The sequence below is a fragment of the Pteropus alecto genome, unplaced genomic scaffold (genome assembly GCF_000325575.1).
Source record: "Pteropus alecto unplaced genomic scaffold, ASM32557v1 scaffold98, whole genome shotgun sequence".
Lineage (NCBI taxonomy): Eukaryota > Metazoa > Chordata > Mammalia > Chiroptera > Pteropodidae > Pteropus > Pteropus alecto.
In genome coordinates, this window is record NW_006443570.1 from 3,838,429 (window position 1) to 3,852,735 (window position 14,307).

The window sequence follows — 14,307 nt, forward strand, 5'->3', positions numbered from 1 at the left end:
TCCTTTTCAAGCTCTGTATGACAAGGGGTTTCCCCCCCTCCCCCAAAAAAACCCTTTTTTAAAAGCTAAAATAAGCTCACTACTACTCACAAGAAGAAAAATCCCTGTGCTTTTTCAATTCTCAGAAATCAGGGCTCCTCTGCAGTCCTCAGTTTTCTAATTGCTAAGGCCTTAGATCCACACCACCAAGTCCTAGGCACCTCGTACCCTCTCTGGTAGCTTTGCTTGGGAGGTGATCCTGACTTTTTAACAGCTGTGGATATTAAGTTAGCTCCATGTTTGTGAATTTGTTTAGATGCCTCAGCTCTTGCTGAATAGTCTTAACATCTAGGGGTGGGGAGGACAATGGACTGGGAGGATGCGAGATGAGGTTGGAGGTAGAAATGGAAACAGTCCAGCTCCCGGCCTGCCTCAGGGAGGCCGCAGGAGCTTTCAGTAGGCCTAGAGTGGTGTCTGTGGATTTGTGAGTGAGCGGCCAGCTGAGACGCAGCTAAAGCCAAGTAGATAACCACTGCAGTGAGAGATAGTGACTTCCTCAGTCAAGCCTGGGCACTGATCCTAAGCCACCCCTCTCAGCCAGCAGGGACTCAGCTCTGTAGCGGGCACGTTGCCTGGCTCAAGGTAACCTTTCTTTGAACTGTGGATGAATGTCCCCCGTCCTAGTCTTACCTGTATACCTTCCTTCCTAGAGATGAGGAACAATATGCCTTTGCTTTAGAAGTCCCCCACCCACCTCTTGTCTCCATCTTGTCTTCCTGCCCCAGCTCATCTGTTTCGAGAAGCTATGAGACTTGCTACAAAGACCAAGCATGCATTTGGCTTACCAATAGGCTAGCAGGAGTCAGTCCTAGTATCTTAGAGAAAGAACTTCTTGGGGAAAAATTGGTTCCATCTAAATAATGGCTTGATTTGAAGCTGTAAAGCTCAAACCTCAACTCCCAAGATATAATAAACAGACAATTTATGCTTGAAAGGATAACAAGAGCCACACTTTCTAGAAGACAAGAGTGCTCCTGACTTAATGAGCAGAGTGAACAATTTTCCTTACGTTCAGGGGAGAAAAACAAGGGGTGCTTACAGAGTAGTGAAAGGGGCATGAATGTTAGGAAGGGAGAGCTGGTAAAGCTAGAGTAAGAATTAAAAGACTACCTGAAAGTTGTAAGTTTTTTTTATCCCTAGAAGGGCAGGGACATGAGATGCTTCTGTAATCTTTAGATTATGGGAAACTATCAGCCACAATTATCTGTGGCTATTGAGTCTCTCCTTCTTGTCCTTCAGCCAAGCACTTTTTCCTTCATACTGTCTGTTTAGAAGAGGCAGTTAGTTTAGATCCTTCCATGAGTGCTCTAGCCCTGTGTGTATGTCCCTTCCCCTCTGGCCGTGTTGGTGTAGATGCCAGGGCCCCCAGCAGCCTGTCCTGAAATCCTCCAGCAGAAGGCCTGGAATAGTAAGAGCCTGAGGCGGTTTGTTGGAGGCAATGCAACCTGCCTTCTATAAGCTACAAGACTTAGATATATTCTACCAATTAAGGCACATCTGTTCCAAACACTGAAAGACGGGCACTGTCTCTTTAAGAGCCATCCCACTCCTCTCCTTGAGTGATGAGGGCTGGGAGCACAAGGGAGTCAGATGCTGATTAAACAGTCCTACTGCCGAGCTCTGTTAGAAAATTACTGTAATTATGATCTAGTCCCAGCAGAGGGATGAGTTCCAATCCTGCTAATAACCCTTCCAGGTGCCTCAGATTCAGGGCCCATGGGAGAAGCACTGACAGGGCTCTGGCTGGCACCAGGGCAGTGATGGCCCTCCTTTCTGGCCTGTGCAGGCAAAGACAACAAAGGCATGGACCCCTTGTCCTGTCTTGACTTCCTGAGAAGGCAGTGGGTTTTGGTTGTGTTTTATTTTTTTATTTTTTGCTTCTTGACAGAGCTGGGAGTCATCTTCAGGAGAAAACTTTCCCTTTAACATGAAGGACCAGGAAAATCACAGCCACAAGGTGCCAGTCTGTCCTGACTCTCCCCACTTCTGCCTTAGGGACTGCAGTGAGCACTGCACCACTGCGACCCAGTGCAAAGTGGAGGGAACCAGAGCGGTCACCTTTCAGCTGCAGCTCTCTTCTATGCTGTGTTTCTGTGAGCCTGTGTTTCTTGCTCTGAAGTAGCACATAGCATTTCCCTCGGTTCTGATCAAGAGCTTCAGGGATTTCTGCCACTGGAAAGGGAAACAGGGATAGTAACCACGGCTGTGGATATGAGGGACTCGCTGTACTGCACTCTCTAAATTGGCAAGTATGGGCCTGTTCATTTGAAAACATTTTTGTCATGCAAATATGCAGCAATACCGGCAAAATCTCAAAGGTGCTTGTGGAGCATAGGGGCTGGGCTGGCTAGCCGCATCTTAAACCCTAAGGAATTCGTGGCATTTACACTCTATGTCTTCCCAACCTAGCTGTAAGCTCTTCCTTATCACTAAAGCGCAAACTTCTGGCAGGCAGGGCAGTTTCTCTGTGCTTGGTCCTAAACACACACACATGCCCTGAGATAATGGTTCTCAACCAGGGGTAACTTTGTTTCCAGGAGACATTTGGCATTGTAGATATTTTGGGTTGTCAGAACTGAGGGTGGGGGGGTACTACTGACATCTAGTGAATAGAGGACCAGGGGTAGGGGTGTTGCTGAACATCCTACAGTGGCCCCAACAACATGAAATTATCTGGCCCAAGATGTCAGTCGTGCCAGGTTGAGAAACTGCACTAACAGAATGAAGTAATAAGTTTCAAGTTCTGCTTCTCTCCCCACCCCCACCCGAAACTTCTGTACTTCCTTGGAGATGTTAAATGATCTCCAGTCTGCATATGCCAGGCACTTCCCCAGAGGTGGACTACGTTAGTGACAGGCCTAGCAGGATGCCTACCGTGGGAGGCATGCAGTAAAATGTAGGTGGTGTGTTACTGTCTGTCACCTTGGTGATTCAAGGCAGAGTAATGCTGGATGGAGTGTCTGACCATGGGGAAAAGGGAAGTGTTTGTAGCCTGTTTTCTGTTCCATGATTGGATTTGGGGGATAAAAGGTGGCCAGCTGCTCACCATCAGGTTAAGAACATCTATAGTGGAACCAGATGCCCTCTTTGAGGACCAGCACTAGAAGCCTCTTGGAACTTACTCCCATCGCAGGAAGTGGCATACTGCTGCCCAGTGCCACAAAAATGCTTCCTTCAGTGGCATTCTGCCAGGTGGAGGGGTGGCAGGCTGTGATGGGGCCCCACGAGGGAACTGAACACACACAGCTGCTGACAGCCGGCCAGCCCCACAAGCCGCATGATGCCAGAGACACCAGGCCTCTCAGAATAGGCTGGGCATCAGGAAAAGAAAGCTTAGTTGGCAGGGTTTGCCTAGGAATCAGGCCTGCAGGGGAGAGGACTTCATTAGAAGGGACATTGCCAGACATCATACCAGGAGAACCAGGTAATCTTTGTCTACTGCTGAGTCCCCTGGTGACTGTGCAACCATTTTGCCTTATTTTTAGCTTGGCCACTCATTCTGGTTTACACGTGCGGTCTTGGAATCATTATTGATGACTTCCCCTTTCAGTCTCAAAAGTGTCTCTGTTTGGAAAATAAATTATATGGTCATCCTATTAATTGCACCTCAGCATCCTCTACTACAATAGTTTTCTTGGGGGGGCATTATATTTATAAAAATTTTTGTACAAAATGGGCCACATCTTAAAATGTATTATTAATTGAATCCCAAAGGGTTGCAAAAGAATAGTCATCGATTTATACTAACAACAACAACAACAATAAAAACCCAGCATGTTTTCTGAATAGTTATTGATAGGGAAATAGGGAGAATAATTCAAATCCCTTAAAGAAGAAAAATTTTTTTTAAGTTGTTAAGTTTCAAACTCTCTACCCAATCTCTGTAAATTCTAATGGGAAATGAAATGTCTGGGCAGGAGGGAAGGGGAGGAGGAAGGGACTACAGTAATCCACAAACTAGAAAATTAGTTTGAATCACTGGGCTGTGTAGCAGGGATAATCCTCTGTGTAGATGGCTGCTTTTTCTAAAGTCAGCTCCACCAGTTTTGCTAGTGCTCTGGGAATTAGCAAATCAGCGCCACTCAAGATTTAATAACTTTTCAGAGTGGCTGCTGGTGGGGAGACCTACGGGGAGGGCTTCTTTTTGGCCAAAGATTAAAGTACCTCTGTCCCTGGCATCTGCGAGTTTTGTTCCTAAAATAAAACAAAACCAAACCCCCCGAAACATACTTTAGTTTCTTCCTCGACTGCTTCGCATCAACTCCATCTTTCTCAGACTGGTCTTTTAAAGGCAGGAGTGTGTCCCTCTCCCCCTTATCTTGCTCTTCGCGTTGACACCACTGCTTTATTGTGCTGCAAGTGACTGGCATGAAGTGTGAATTCTAAAAATGTGTCAGTGGAGGTGTCTTACTGCAATAGAATGTGAGTGATTCAATAAGCAAAACAGCAGACTGAGAATTTCGTCTTTCAAGAGTCTTTCATTTCCTCTGCCACAGCAGATTTTGTGTGATTTTTGTCTAAGTCACCACCTTTCAGATCCTCAGTTTTGCCACTTGCAGAGACTAATGGAATACAAATAAGGTAGTTCAACTGAGCAAGCTAAAGTGCTAAAAAAGTTAACGATAACTTGAAATCTAGGCTACTGCTTACATATTATATTTAGATAAAATAGCTCTCGCAAACGGGAGAGATATTGGTCCTACCTTTTGGCACTGCTCTTACTTTAAATGGAATCAAACTATCTGGGTTTAGGGAATCTGGCTTAATAGGAATTCTCTTTCCCATTTTTATTCACCAGAGGAAAGGTGTAGTTGGTTTTGAATTAAATACAGATTTCTAAGAATGATAATAGGCCACTGCATGGGGAAATTTAATATTGAGGTAACTGCAAAACCGTGTCTATGCTATTTTGCTGTATGGATGACAGAGAAAACACATTAGAAAAAAAAACCATTTTGAATGAAATACAGCTGAAAGATTGCTTTCAGAGCATTTGGTATTCTCAGATATTAGTTTTGACAATATAGGCCAAACTGTACCAGCCCCAGGTCAGATTATCCAGTGGATGTCAGTAAGTTCAGTGTAAATTATTTACTATGAGGAAGATATATGTTTGCTTCTTAAATTTAGGATCTGAGCTTTATTATTTTCCTATCTTTACCTAAAATCAAGGAAAGAAAAAAGCCCCCCACCTCCAGCCCTCTCATATTTCACATAACAGAGCATAAATGGCTATTAAGAACCCATTCTATACATCGTATGTATGGTTAGTTAAGTGGTCTAAAGCCTCAGTTATCCAGTTAGTCACAGGCAGTAAAGTGGGATTTGGTTAGTGGAGTCAGAGAAATGGTAATCTGATTAGCCAGTTGCTTTCTGAGGCCGTTGGCTAAGATGGTGGCTGTCTAATTGGGTGGGGAGCAGTTCAGCTAGGTGAGGTTGATCTCCGGAAAGACTAGGATTTCGCTACTTCCAAAAGTTCTCCTTTGGAACTTGCCTCTAACAAGAGAATGCCCGTCAGCCGTGTTAGTAGTCTCATCAACCGATCTAACTTTCTCTTATCTTTTCCTGCGTAGAACAATGTCAGAGATAGCCAGATGGCTATAGTCCAGATTTCCAATCAGTCCATTTGTTGATATCTTTTAGGGCCAACTAATTTCTTTTTCCACTGTGTTTTACAGCTGGAAGGATCAGAGGTCTGAACGTAGTGCCTACCCTGCAGTTGATGGAGGTGCCAAAAAAGACCTTTGCAGCACGGCAAATGGTTGTTTCCTCGGGTCTACAGATATAGAAGGGACTATTACATTAAGGGGATTTCGTTTTAAATGCTGGAAGCCAATGTCCATGCTAGATTGGAGAAGTTACTTTGACCTTGACCTTGAATTTATCTTTTTCATTTCCCTCTGACTCTGTCCCAGATACCTGTTCTTCTTCTTCTAGTGTCTCAGTCACAGGGCAGGGGCACAACGTTATTCTCTCCTCTTAGCCTCCCAGCCTTGCAGACTTGGGTCCCTGGCGGGGGTTCTTCAGGGAGAGAAAAATCTGGGGCATAGAAGGATTTCTGTTGTTCACTCGGTGAAACACTTTAGAACAATGCCCATTGTCCTTTACCTGCTGGTTGGGATTGGTGCAGAGGTTCCTAAAGCTGGAGGCAATTGGTTCTCTTTGATTCATCTGCTCATATGCTGCCACCTAGTGGTTCCTTCTCCTTTAGCACCTGTGTAAAATGGAGGGGACATTATGGACAGTTCTGTGTTGCTTTTTCTCTTTTTTTTCTCCCAGACCTAAGTTGTCCCTTTTTCTTACCTCTTTATCCATCACATACACAAAAAACTTCCTTGTTTTTTTATTCCAGGATCAGATCTGGAAATGAATAGCTGGCACAGGATTTTTTGAGAAACTTAGAATCCACCGACATCACCGTTTCCTCCCCAGTTTTTCTCTTTTGGTGATGTGAAGTGAGTGTCTTACTGCAGGGCTGTAATATAGTTATTATAGAGGTGAGGAAGGCTACTACCAATCCAGGAATGCTCTGAACAGGTAGTTTGAGAAAATTTCTGCTCAGTTGCCCATTTTTCAAAATTTCTCATGTAGAGTCAGGCAATAGTAATAGCTAATCCTTATTGAGCTGTTACTATGTACCAGGCATTGTTCTAAGTACACTGCACATTCTTGTCCTTTAATTTCCCTAATGACTTAGCGAGATGGAGTATACCTCTTCTAAGGTGAAGAAATTAAAGCTTTAAAGGTCAAGTAACTTGCCTTGAGAACATATGTAGTAAAAGGAGAACTGGGATTTATTTCCGAGTTTATATTCTTAACCACTATGTTTTGCTGCCTCTTCAAGGCACAGATGACCTGAGTGCTAGGTATAGGCAACAGGAAAAGGAAACAGGGTTGTGTATACATAAGTCCTCCTCAAAGCACTTCCCTGGTCCCATCTAGGACTTGTTGGGGGTACAGAAAGACACAGTGGGGTAGTTAACCGAGGTTGAAAAGGAACTCTCCAAGTGCTGACTCCAAGGAGTTGCTTCTAGCCCTGTCTCATTTCAGAGAGATCCAGCACGTAAAAAAAAACCCAAGAGGCAGCCAAAGGAAGTTTGAGAAACCAAGCAGAAACCAGGCAGGCCTAAGTTCCCGAGAGGATCCAATCCTGAAAGACAATTGCAAGTCCCCTTGTCTGTCTGGGCTTATGTTTTTTCTCTGGCCGTCTCTTCCTACTTTGTTTGGAAGTGGCACAAATGCCCAGAACCGGCATTTTGATACCATTTCAAAAAGAAACTCGACACCATCACATATGGCAAAGAACTAAATCTGAAGTTTATTGGTGCTTTTCAAGTCAGTTAAAACAACCAACAGCTTTCTCTTCCAAAGATTTCCTTCTCTCTCACCTCTGTGACAAGCCTGTGGGAAGGGCCGAAGTGGCTGTGAGGACACGCTGAGAGATCAGACGGGCTAGGACAAGGAAGGTTTAATAATGGGCCTGCTGAATATGCCTCTTCCCCTTTGTCTTATTGGTGTACAGTTACTACAGGTGTCAGAGACTTGGGTCTCTTCAGTAAAGAGAGGAGTCCGTGGTGCTGGAGGAGCGGCAGGGCTTGGGGCGGGAACTGTTGGTGATCAGTTTCTTCATAAAGGCAGGAGAGAGAGAAGGATATGTGTCCTAAAGGAGGAAAAATATACAAATATGCTTTTATCATTCAAAACATAGAAGATATAAAAGGGCATAGGGTAAAAAATGCCTCCCTTCTTCCCTGTCTCACAGTCATGCAGTTTCTCTCTCCTTGGAGGCAATGGTGTTGACATTTTCTTTCTCCTTCCAGAGCTATCTCATACACGTATAAGCAATCGGAGACTCCCGTTTTATACAAATGGAGCAACTTGGCCTACGCTTCGTTGCTGCCTTTTGAACAAATTTTCACTTACCAACATATCTCAGAATGTATTCTCTATCAGTGCAGAGCATCTTTTTCTTTTTTACTGTCTCATAGTATTCAATTCTGTCAATGTACTACAGCTATTTGCCTAGGTCTCTATTGAACATTTAGGTCATTTCCAATGATTTGCTATTACAAACAAACAACCTTGTGTGTCTATCACTTTGTGTGTGTGTAAGTGTAGCTGTAGGATAAACTCCTAGATGTGGAATTATTGAGTCAAAGAGAATGAGATAAACAACTTTGTTATTAAGTGAATGACAATGTGAAGTAGAGTGAATTTATTTAGATTTGACCCTTCTACATTCATGGCCAGGAAATGGACTCCTTGTCAGGAAAGTCATAAAGTCAAACCATGAGTGACAGGCCCTAGCTGGTGCTTTATGTTTGTCCAAGGGCATTGGAAAGTAAGATCTATCCTTATGTATTTGCCTAAATGAATCTTCTCAGCTACTGCTGCACACTAGAGTAGGCCCTGGTCTGGAAGATTCCAAAGACAGTTTTTATTCCTTACACATGTCATCCTTCATCCCCAGCAGTCAAGGCTGCTCCCATTTCAAGCTGGAAGATGCTAGCCTTGGGTGCCCTCCATCACCATCCTAATTCTAAACAAAACCTACTGTGTGCCAAAGCAACTGCAAAGTTATCCCACCCAAAGCAAGCACTCACTCCACTGATTTAAAATATGATGTGGTTCTTGCTCATAAAATGCAAAGCCATGTTCTTTATTACCTAAGTTAATTTGATTATGTTCCATAGGAACCCTCATACTGGGTTCCTAATCTTGGCCAATCATATTGTAATCCATGGGCATTTGGGGGAACTGGTGGCCTGGATTTGGGCGCAGGGGATACAGAAACCCAGACCCGTGCTTGTGGCAAAAATTCCTAGTAGTTCCCCAATAGCTATTCTCCCTTTTTTATTTATTAACAAACCTTCCCTCCCCTCCACTTTTAAGCTGGACACAGGTTCTACCTAGAATAAAGCTTTCTTTGCAGCTTGGTATGTCTGTCTGTATGTCCAAGTTCTGGCCAAAGGAATGAAAGCAGAAGTGGTGTGTGCAACATCTGTGAAGTGTCCTTACAAAGAGAGTGTGTACCCTTCTCCTTTCATTTTATTTTTCTTGTTGGGTAGGATACAGATATGATAGCTGGAGCTGGAGCATCTATCCAGGGCCATGAGGTAACCCTAGGAATGTTGGCCACACACGGTGGAGCAAAAAGAGAAGGTACCTGGGACCTAGATACCTTGCATCACTTACCTCCAGATTTTTACAGGAGAAAAATAAATTTCTATGTTAATTAAATCACTGTTATTTTGAATTTTCTGTCACATGTCGTTGAACCTAATCCTAACTGACTGCCCCGCAATTTAGGAAAAACAATTTCAGACTCATTTTCTTTCAATGGTGACTCAGCATCACTTTGGGAAATGAAAAAAAGCTACTTCACTGGCAAGTCTCATCCTTCACAGAGAAACAAAGGCATGGCCAACAAATTCATCGACAGTAGTTCTAATACCTGGGCTTCATCTTTCTTCTATTTCAAAGGCAGTGGTGAGGTACTCCTTTGGAACAATCCCAATGAGACTGTTCAGTTCTCCTACCCACCAGCCATACATGTTATACTCCTGAAAAATGAAAAGAGGATGGTTTCAGTTGGAATTTGGTCATGCTTTTGTTAATTTCTTACGGTGATTGCATGGGAGATTCTGTTGGGTGATTTCTTTATTGACACTATTAGTATGACTCCTTAACACCCTTGATGGGATTATTAAATTAAAGTCATCTAGAGAAGGAAAGCAAACTTTTCATTTTGCCATCTTCCTGTCTACATCGTAAACTTAGCACATTTGACGCCATTGCTCGAACCTGAAGAGCATGACTTTTACCAAGAAGAGTGAAATGGCTTCTTCAGAGAAAGTTGGGCACACCCTAAAATCCAAGAACACTAAAAATATTTAGGTCATAGTTCAAATCAATAATATTTACCAAGCATCTTCTATGTGCAAAGTGCTGTTTGAGTTCCTATGAGACATATAAAGATGAATCAGAACATTGCTTGCTCTCTGGGAGCTTACAGCATAGAATAATGGGCTTTGGAGTCAGACAGGCTGTGATCTAATCCCTGCTTGGTCATTTAGTAGCCATGTGACCTTAGGTTCTCCTAGCTTTAACTTCCTGTTCTGTAAGAGTAGGGATAGTATCATCCTTCCCTTATGTTGTGGGCATATAAAGTGACGCCACAGAAGTGAAAACAATTCAAAGTGCCTGATGCACAGTAGGTGCTCTAAACATTAGATTCTTCTCCTGGAAGAGGTGGGAGGTTGACAGGTACATCAACAACGACAGGCAGGACATAAGAGCCACAGGGAGGGGCAAATAAGAAAGAGAATGAGAGAGTTTAAAAGAAGGGGCCGTCACAGGGTTGAGAATGGAGCTTCTTGAATACAGAAGAGCTTCTCGAAAGCAGCAGATGTTGAACATTAAGGGACTATTCCTGAAAGCACCAGAAAATGTTTTCTTCTTTTGAAGGAATTAAAATTTAAGAATACATGGGAAATATGGATTAAGTTCAATTGGATTTGGGGTATCACGGAGCCGTCTGCTTTTTGCACACCTGGCTGCTGAGTTCTACTAAGAAAAAGGAAAAGAAAGAAAACCAGGTTGATGACAATAAAATTCCAAGTCAAGTGGTTATCTTTTTGTTTCTTTTTGATAGTGTATCTCCCTCTTCCAACTCTGCCTGTCTCCCTCTCAGCAGATGACTTTTTTTCTACCTTCAAAGAGAAAGGAGAAGCTATCAGATTTATCAACTTTCAGCCACCAAATCAGCTGCTCCCATGGACCACAGGCTCGCTCACCTTGGAGGCGTTCTTCTGTTTAGTCTCTACTTTCTTCCCTTTCATGGGCTCACTCTTCAGCAGCCTTTGGATCTCAATTCCTGAGTCTCTCTAGACTGTCTAGAAGCCTCTCCTCACTCCTCTCTGACTGCATGGGGACCTCAGCTCTGTGGTCCACAGTGCTGTGCCCTGTGCTTCTCCGGAAATGAGTTCATCACGCTCGCTTCCTTGTGCTGGTCTGCCTTCGTCTCAGTGCCAATCCTTAGGTGGAAAGTTCTGTGAGAGCTAGGACCTTGTGGGTTTTGTTTGCTGTTGTATTCCCAGCACTCAGCATGGTACCCAGCACAGAATGGGGCCAGAAAAAAATACTTGTTAAATGAGGTTATGAAGAAATTAAGGGAGCAGGGAGGATTTATACTCTGAGTTGAGCAGATTTAGTTACAACTAACTCCAAGCTATTCCCCTGGTGACTGAACTGATTGTGGCAGGAAGAGATCAACTGTCTTTGGAGACAGTTTCCCCAAGTGGCTCTCTAAATACCACAAAGACAGCCTCAAATGCCATAAGAAGTGAGACCATTGAGTTGAAACTAAAAGGAACAGAGAATTACCTTTTAAAAATCAGTGTGAAATAAATGAATGTGTCTACCATACCTCACACTCACCCTCCTCCAGGTCAGTTTCTCCTACAGCCTGCCCTCCCCTTTTGGGAAATTATCCAGAATTCCTAAGCTTATGCCTGTTAGGATATTTTAAAGTTCCTATTGGTGCAAGTTATGTTCCTGTCCATTTCCCAACACTGAAGTTAGGGCAGATTCTGCCTTAAGTTTTCCTGTAGTGTTGCATTATGTTAGCACATCAAAGCAATGGCCATGTTTTCCTCTCTCACTGTAACTCACCAAAACTCTAGTTTTGGTTCTTCTGTTATCTCATAGGCAAAGGTGGGGACACAATGCTGTCTGACAGTCTTTTGATCACAGTCGACTTGCTTAAACATGTGTGAAGAGTGGTCTTCTACCTACCAGATGCTGTCATCTTCATCACCTGAGGGGCTGAGAGGGCATTCTCTCCCTAGGGATCATTCAAGACTCCTGGCTCTGACTCACGCTTGGCAACATCTTCCTTTAGCTGTAATACCAGGAGTTGGGATTGAGCCTTGGAAAGGCGCTCTCTGCCAACTTGAAGAGGGCGCAAACAGGAAGCAGATGAGGCACAGCAGGACACCTGCAAAGGCTCAGCTCCCAGTCAGTGCGCTCTTGCTTGAGGGGAACACTGACCCTGCTGACCGAAGATGTAGTAGCCTCACCACAGTGGTGAGAACTGAAATGAGTGAAATCAACTCTCTGCCCTTCAAAACAAAAGAGCAGGCAGAAGTGTAAGGAGCATGACACAGTCTCAGAGACCATATATATCCTGCTGTGGGATCCTAGGAGCTTAATCAAAGCACCTACAGGTCTCGGGATCTGACTGTCTTTTCCAGATTTCATCCCTTGGCTGGATACCCGAAAAGGGCTGCAGGGCTGAGATGTTAAAAGCATGAATGGAAAATTTCTAGTCTTTTCTTCCACTGCCCCGCCCCACCCCATGCATTGCTCCAGCCCAGTCTGAACACCACGAGGTATTTTAAAATAATTTCTACTTTGATGAATTGCTGGGGAGTCCACAATTGCTCATAATCAAAGGGAGAAAAATGCAAATGAGATCCGGCCGAGAACTATCACCACCAAACGTTTATTTCACTGCACAGTGCCAAAAAGAATTAAAACAACATTAAACTCACAGCAATCATGTTTAAGCCCTCGTTTCCAAGTGCCAAATTGCACCACTCTGGATCATACAGATGTTCGTTAATTATGCTAATTTTTATTAAACTATTAAAATGGAGAGAGTACTGGCTCAGCCAGGCAGACCCCAGCTCTGAATGAACTCTGCTCTTGTCTAGAGGTGCTAATTTACTGCATTTTTATTAAGTTGCTGATTCTTGGATTTTAGTTTTGGGATGGCAGAAAGAACTGAATTCCTAGGATACACATTTTCAATAAAGTTTGACTTCCTTCTGTCCAGATGTTTGGAAAAACTGGAAAAATGCTGACACATTACCAGGAGACCTGAAATACCTCCAAGTATTTCTACCTTCAAGATATATATATAAATACCTATAAGTGACAATGTTAGGGAATCAGAATTATGTAGGCTCTCCATGAGGTAACTCTACACACACTGCGTATGGTAGAGCTGAGATAGTAATTATAAAAAATGGATAGGTTTAGATAAAGATATAAAAAACTAAAAAGATAAGAATATAAAAAGTTATTAAAAATAGCTTTAGATTAGAATATAAAAAGCTATTAAAAAAAAAAACAAAACCCTCCACATCAGTGCTTGCTTCTTGCCACAAAGTCTTTTAAGAAGCCTCTTACTCAAAAATAGTACAATGCGTGGTTTGTTCTCATCATAAATATTTCTAGGCTTGATTAAACATCTGTTTCTCTCAACATCAACTCTGCCCCACCTTCCTGAGCCCTCCAAATGAAGGAGTCTTAAACATGAAAGTCGGCTAGTTGGACTCCATTATCTGGTTGGAGAAGCTCTTGGCTTGGATGAGCAGAGTGTTGGGTGAACCTGAAACAGACACAGCACTCACCATCAGCGACAGTCAAAGTGTTTATGGAGGACTGTGCACTGCCATAAAAGGATTTATGCTGCTAATCTCCATAAACAAGGAGAAAAAAAAAAAACAAACCTTACCAAACCTGCCATAAAAGGAACAGCAAATTCTATAAACAAAAAGCAGTATGGCCACCAACCACAGGCAAGTCGCACAGCTTGAGTCTGCCTCCAGTGGTTTCCTATTGCTGTTTATGGTTTCAAGACTATCATGGACCTCCTCAGTGCTCCTCCTGTCACAGGGCCCTGAGTCCCTGTGTGGTGCTGCAAATACCCTGTCAGTAGGTGTCAGGGGATATCAGGGGGAAAACCAGCAGGCGCCTATCATAAGCCTTAAAAGAGATTAAATACCCCTACTCCATGATTGCTACATTTTAATTTCTCTCCTTCCTGCTGGTTCCTATTTGTATAAACTCTTCCATAGCTCCCCTGGAGTAGCACAGACATGACCTGAAATGACCATCCTGTCTTGGGATGAGAATTCAATTTCTAGGCTCAGTGACTCCTAGGCTGTTCCAACAAAAGGAAATCACCATCCTCTAGGACACAGATTCTTAAACTGGAGTCTGTGAACCCCTAGCCTGTCTGTGGATGGACGTGAAGGGATCTTTGAACTCCTTGAAACTGGTGTAAAATTTTGTGTGCACGTGCACATGTGTCTTGTCCCTCAGATTCTCAAAGGATTTATGAACCCTCTACAGTTTACAAACCAGTGCTCTAGGGGGAAAATATAATGATCTGTATCTGCACTTCAGCCCAGTGTGGCCATCTTCGAGCCCTACCCCCCTGCTTTTTAAAAATAAAATACAGTGAAAAGAAATCAAGAA

General features: G+C 43.3%; 1 protein-coding gene across 1 annotated transcript in view; it reads right to left on the reverse strand.

Annotated features, from left to right (window-relative positions):
- Positions 1-6,799: 6,799 nt before the first annotated feature.
- The window catches only part of SKAP1 (src kinase associated phosphoprotein 1), a 51,384-nt gene continuing 43,876 nt past the window's right edge, over positions 6,800-14,307 (reverse strand). Inside the window, exons 9-10 of the mRNA XM_025041596.1 lie at positions 9,494-9,602; positions 6,800-7,699 (exon numbers count right to left, since the gene is read on the reverse strand). Of these exons, the coding sequence (XP_024897364.1) occupies positions 9,501-9,602 (102 nt within the window). The 3' untranslated portion in view covers positions 6,800-7,699; positions 9,494-9,500. The remainder of the gene's footprint in view (positions 7,700-9,493; positions 9,603-14,307) is intronic.